Source organism: Protobothrops mucrosquamatus, unplaced genomic scaffold, assembly GCF_001527695.2.
Source record: "Protobothrops mucrosquamatus isolate PMUCROS unplaced genomic scaffold, P.Mucros_1.0 scaffold4057, whole genome shotgun sequence".
Taxonomy (NCBI): Eukaryota; Metazoa; Chordata; class Lepidosauria; order Squamata; family Viperidae; genus Protobothrops; species Protobothrops mucrosquamatus.
In genome coordinates, this window is record NW_015389988.1 from 1 (window position 1) to 5818 (window position 5818).

General features: G+C 40.6%; 1 protein-coding gene across 1 annotated transcript; it reads right to left on the reverse strand.

Annotated features, from left to right (window-relative positions):
* Positions 1-74: 74 nt before the first annotated feature.
* On the reverse strand, positions 75-5550 carry LOC107298528 (RNA polymerase I-specific transcription initiation factor RRN3-like; the record flags this gene model as incomplete). Its single annotated transcript, XM_015827906.1, has 12 exons — positions 5453-5550; positions 5221-5277; positions 4892-4981; positions 4662-4791; positions 4096-4152; positions 3587-3650; positions 2726-2795; positions 2079-2177; positions 1118-1195; positions 831-948; positions 333-463; positions 75-205 (listed from the first exon to the last, which is right to left on the reverse strand). Coding segments are annotated over exons 1-12 (1118 nt in total), but the record flags the coding sequence as incomplete, so codon positions are not given.
* Between the last annotated feature and the right edge of the window lie 268 nt (positions 5551-5818).

The following is a 5818-nucleotide window of genomic DNA, read 5'->3' on the forward strand; positions in this document are numbered from 1 at the left end:
ATAATCTACTCTTTTGGATGCAGCCCTACTTGACAGATTCATCTGTCCAAGGATCGCTCTTGTGAACTACTTACACAATGGGAATAAAATTGGCCCGTGCCAAAAAGCTGCCAATGTAGTTCCCGGTGGTTTGCCGGATGACAGCGGGAACATTTGGGTTCTGTAGCTTTTTCCAGAGATGTTCCACGAAAGCTTCTGCAATTACCTGTAGGATATAGGAGGTAACTTGGTAAGTTTTTTCCAGTTTCAAGTTTCCTTGGAATAAAGGACAAGAATATCCAGTTAAGAGGGAGGAAAAAACATAAGAAGGGAATAAAAGTTTGACCACTTACCAGTCTGAAACTAGAGAGATAGAACATGATGAACTGCACGTGACACGATCCATGGGTTGTTAAAATCAGCTTATCAAATACAGCCACCAGGTCTCGGTATAAGTCTTTGGTGTTGCCAACCTCAATTTTCCCTAGGAATAAAAAGATTTATGTTCCTACAATTATACGCTAAGACAAACGAGGAGCTTTTAAACAGGATGCTAAGTTTGCCCAGCTTTCAGAGGCTGAACGTTTTATCATTAATACGCCAAAAGGCGCTTCCTTCGAAAAGCATGAAGCTGGGAAGAATGACTGTTCTTAATTCGAAGAATTCGACGTGGCTGAAGAGGAACAGAAGTCGTGGAACTAAAGCAGGGGAATTCAAACGTGGCAACTTTAAGACTTGTGGACTTCAACTTCCAGAATTCCTCAGCCAGCCCTGGCTCAACTATGCTCAGCTCAACTATGTGGGCTTCCTGCTGCCAAACAATGCTGGGAAACTCCCCCAGGTTTTATTACCATTAACGTAGCACACATCTTTAATGTAGGAAAACATCACACTCATCAAGATGTCAAGGCGTTCCGCAATGGGGTGAGCCATGATGTCACTCTTCTCCGGATTCTCCCCATCTTCATCCTGTTAAAAACCGAAACCCGGCTAAATAGACAGCCCTCGACTGACAACAGTTCGTTTAGTGACGGTTCAAAGTGACAACGGCCCTCATGACTGTTTTTTCACACTTGCAACCGGTACAGTGTCCCAAGTGTGTGTGTGTCTATCAATATTGTTTAATGAACAAGCTTACCATATTGAAGAGTCCTTTCTCACTGTTTCCCTCTTCATCTTCTTCGGCAGCTTCAATATCTTTTCTTGGGGCACTTACCTGTTGAATTAAAATGGGATGAGCTTGAGTATTTTCGAAGTTATAGTCAAGGTATAGAACTGTATAATAAGTGAAGGGACTTTGGTGCTCTCTGAGCTTGGTTGTTTTCTCGCAGACGTTTCATTACCCAACTAGGTAACATCATCAGTACTAGGAAAGAGTGGGGTTTGTGGACAGTAGCAGCAGGAGGAGGAGGAGAATTGTGGGGTCCTTGGTGTTCTGAGCTTGTTTTCTCGCAGACGTTTCATTACCCAACTAGGTAACATCATCAGTACTAGGAAAGAGTGGGGTTTGTGGACAAGAAGAGGAGGAGGAGGAGGAGGAGGAGGAGAATTGTGGGGTCCTTGGTGCTCTCTGAGCTTGGTTGTTTTCTTGCAGACATTTCATTACCCAACTAGGTAACATCATCAGTACTAGGAAAGAGTGGGGTTTGTGGACAAGAAGAGGAGGAGGAGGAGGAGGAGGAGGAGAATTGTGGGGTCCTTGGTGCTCTCTGAGCTTGGTGGTTTTCTCGCAGACATTTCATTACCCAACTAGGTAACATCGTCAGTGCTAGAAGGAGTGAGCTTTGCTCTAGATTCCTCACTCCTCTAGCACTGATGATGTTGCCTAGTTTGGGTAATGAAACGTCTGCAAGAAAACCACCAAGCTCAGACAGCACCAAGGACCCCTCATTTCAACCCTGGTCTACAAATATTCGGCTTTATCAATGTATAACAAGCATATTCGGTTCTCTTATCTTACTGCCCAAAAGTTTAGTAAATACATACGTATCAGCATCACTTGCTGAAGAATATGAAGTTTGTAAAGTTAAAACAGTTTTCACAAGGGAACTACAGAGACTCTGTATAAAAAAACCCAATTTACAGCATTCTATACTTACATCTATTTTTAGCAGCTTCTCAACAACCAGCTCCAAAATGTCGTGCCTCAACGCTGGGATATATACGCTTATTCGCAGTATATTATGGAGGTAACATTGCTGAAATGAAAGAGTTCCCCATGAAAACACTATAAAAAGAATTAGATTAAGAGAAATAAATTTCAGGACCTTCCAATTTTTACATCCAACGTTAGAATCATCACAGATTTAAACAGCTTTTTTTTAAAATCCAGTTTTTAAGCATACTGCTCGGACCCAACAGTATGCCTATTGGAGATATTTTATCCGAGAAAGCAAGACTGGGTTCGTACATAATTGATTTATTTATGGTTTAGTAAGTTGCAATTTCTTTATTTCACATATAATGGTAAGTCATAAGCCATGATGTACAAATTAAAATCATGACACTTCTAGAGAACAGGAAAACTGAAGGAAACACGTTGGGCTCAGCAAAGATAAACAAAATCAACCATTAAATGTCCAAAGGAGAAGAAAACTTCCTCTGGAGGAACAATCATGATGACCCTTCAGGGTGTTTCTGAGCCATCGAGATCCAATCATAGATTTTCAAGAGATCTTTCAATTAAATGAACAGCAGACACCAAAAGCACTAAAGAACCCTCATTGGCAGAAAATCAGGTACTTACTAAAGTTCTTTCTGATTTATTAATAAAGGGAAATTTTTCAGCCAGCACTGGCATCAGAAATTGTGGTGTCCTACAACGCAGAAAATATAAGCAACAGATAAGCAAACCTAGCCTTCATTCATTTTGTCGTGACCAGTACAATGTTTAAGAATGCAACATAAGTCTAGAAGAGCGATTTGATGATGATTTGGTGACTTGACCCCATTGCTGCTGCCAAGAGGTAGGGTGGGGGTTATGGGTTTTTATGTTGTGGATTTTTAATATTGTAAAAGCTGACCAGAGTCACCTGTGTGAGAGCTGGGCAGCCATAGAAAATTGTTTAACAATAGGTCAGAAAATAATAAACATTCACTTTGAAGATGTAACATGGAGTGGCAGGGACTTAACACTGGATAGGATGAAGCCTTATCACCTGTTTTGTATAGGGCTGGGTTTATGGTGAGAGGTCAGGGTTTTGCTTTTTAACTGTAATATGTTTATAAGGTGGGGTATTCATATCTTTCCCAATTTAACACATGGCAGGAGATTGCTGATAATTTCTGGAATCCTGTTTGGATGGAGCCATGTAATGTTAAGTGCAAAAGACCAGGCCCACACGTGAAGGTTCAATTAAACTGATTCACTGCTAAAGGCCTATGCACAGGAATCTCCTTGATTAATGGTTGGCATCAGCTTAGAATCAGATAAGGGCCAACGGCACTCAAGAGGGTTGTGACTACGTAGGGATTCTAGGCTGATCCCCCTTTTCACTCCGGCCCTAGGTTCTGCCAATCTTTCCCCTCCCTCTGGGCAACAAATAAGCAGTTTGTGTTAGACAATGTCTTCTCCGGCCCAGAAAAAAATCAAAGATATTTAACTTACAAAGGGACATATTTCACAATTGTCTGTAAAGCTCTGTGGCAAGTGGTGAAGCTCTCGACAACATCTGCAGAGATTGAAAAACAACACATCTGTTAATCCAGAAAGATCATGGATGCAAGCAGGCTTCTATTTTAGGCGTGGTCAAGACCTTCTTCCAATTTTGAGTGCATTTTTGTTGCTACTTATATTGTGGGAGGTGCTGGCTGCCAAAGGCAATCATTCGTGTTGAGGATTGAGTTTCTGTGAACTGTGTTTTGTTTGCCTTGGACACTGACTCAGGTCTGTGAGAATAAAAGGGGTTAGTTTTTTCTTGCGGTCCCTGCCCGTTTCTTGGAAGAGGGGTTTCTTCTTGTGAGGATAACATGTAGGCTGGGACAGAACAACCACACCGAATCAAGTTAACACTCCCTTGCTACACAAACACAACTAGCAATAAAAATAATATACAAAATGGGCAGAGTACGGATAAAAGAGTCAACCAATAAATACAAAAAAACGGAAGTACTCACTTTCATCGTCGTCTGAATCAGAGATGTCCACATCATTTTCCCGGATGGTTATTCGGGCTGGGTAGAAACAGAGAGGCTTGTAAATAGTTATCTTGTCCATCACCAAAAAATCTTGCAGAACATTTTATAATCAATCAGTAAGAAACACAGCTTTCCTTAACAGGTTTACAGCAGTCTCCCACAGAGCCTTGGAGGGGGGGGGGGCTGTCAACCCAGGCTTGAATCCAAATTTCCTTGCTTTTAATTCCTATTATGAATTCTAAACTCAACAAATGAGAAACCCCAGCTGCTATTATTCCTCTGGGCAAAAAGGCAATTTTATCTACTAATCAAAAAATGAATCAGTATGTTTTTTTGGTAAGCATCATTTTGCCCTCCTTCAAAGTAGATTCATTCTATCTTAGGTGATGTATACAGAGTGTCTTTCCGTGTTTCTGTTTCTAGTTTTTGTTTTTTCAGTTGGGTAGCTGTGTCCTTTGGGATGGAGGGTTCATTTTTTTTCCTTGGCTTTTAAAATATTTCATCTTCTATTTCTTTCAGTAAAACTGGGGAAAAAAATTACTTACGTGGAACAAAGTGTGAGACGATCATCGCCAGGCATGGCCTAAGATAGATTGTCTGAGCAGACACTAAGTTACTCAGGAAAGCTAGATACTCTTCCACCACAGGCTGACTTCTCCTCAACCAGGGCACTTTCTGCGTTTTTAGAGACAACAGGATCAGAAGTTGGCGCGCCTGTTGTGTCCCCCAAATCAAAAAGCAAGAAGCGCCTCCAGTGTAACCAGAGGATTCTTACCAACAGGATGCAAATTAGTTGTTCAAACTCCTTGGTCAAAAACGTAATAGAAGACCGGAATTCAGAGAGCCAGTTAATAATCTGGTCATCCTAAAAATAGAAGCCATCATATCCTAATTACTGAATTGCACTGGCTGTCAAAGGTTTTACCTGGGGGGGAGGGTTGTTTTTAAGATAAAAACAACCCTGTGTTTGGGTAATATTCTGCTCACTAATTATACACTATAACACATAAAGAATACTAAAAAAAAATTCAGATTAATTATTTCATTCTTTTCTTAAATCTAAAGAAGGTATTTCAGAGTATTTGAATATTATGGAAATCTTACTTTTATGTCTGGATCCAACAGCTGATGCTTCAGCAAATCAAACTCAGTGGTTTTGCCCTGAAAGAGAAAACGGCAACTTTTCACTAAAGAACTTCAGAAATCCTCTTTCCAGATATAGTAATAATTCCCTCGGCAGCAGAGGGAACCCATCAGTATTAAAAACAGAAAATGTTATGCATGCATCCCATTCATCTGATGTATTTTTCCTTGCAGGCACGGCCCACAGCATTACCTGTTGATACTTCAGTAGAATCTCTGCCAAAGTACCACCGAATCTGACCGTCTTCCTTGGTGGCGATCTCAGAAATTCATCCTCAGCCAACATGTCAGAAAAGCCTAAAAAATTGCGATGTAAGTTTGGCATATGTCCATTACAGGGGAAAACATTTGATTTTGATGAATCCACTATGATAACCAACCACTGTTATTTAGGTACTTATTTATATCCTGCTTGTATTCGTTTTATAAGTAACTCAAAGCAGTGAATAAACGCAATCCTATTTTTCCTAAGAATAACTACTTTGTGAGGTGAAGTGGGCTGTGAAATAAGGACTGGATAAAGTCCCCCAGCTGACTTTGGTGCCTAAGGCAGGACTAT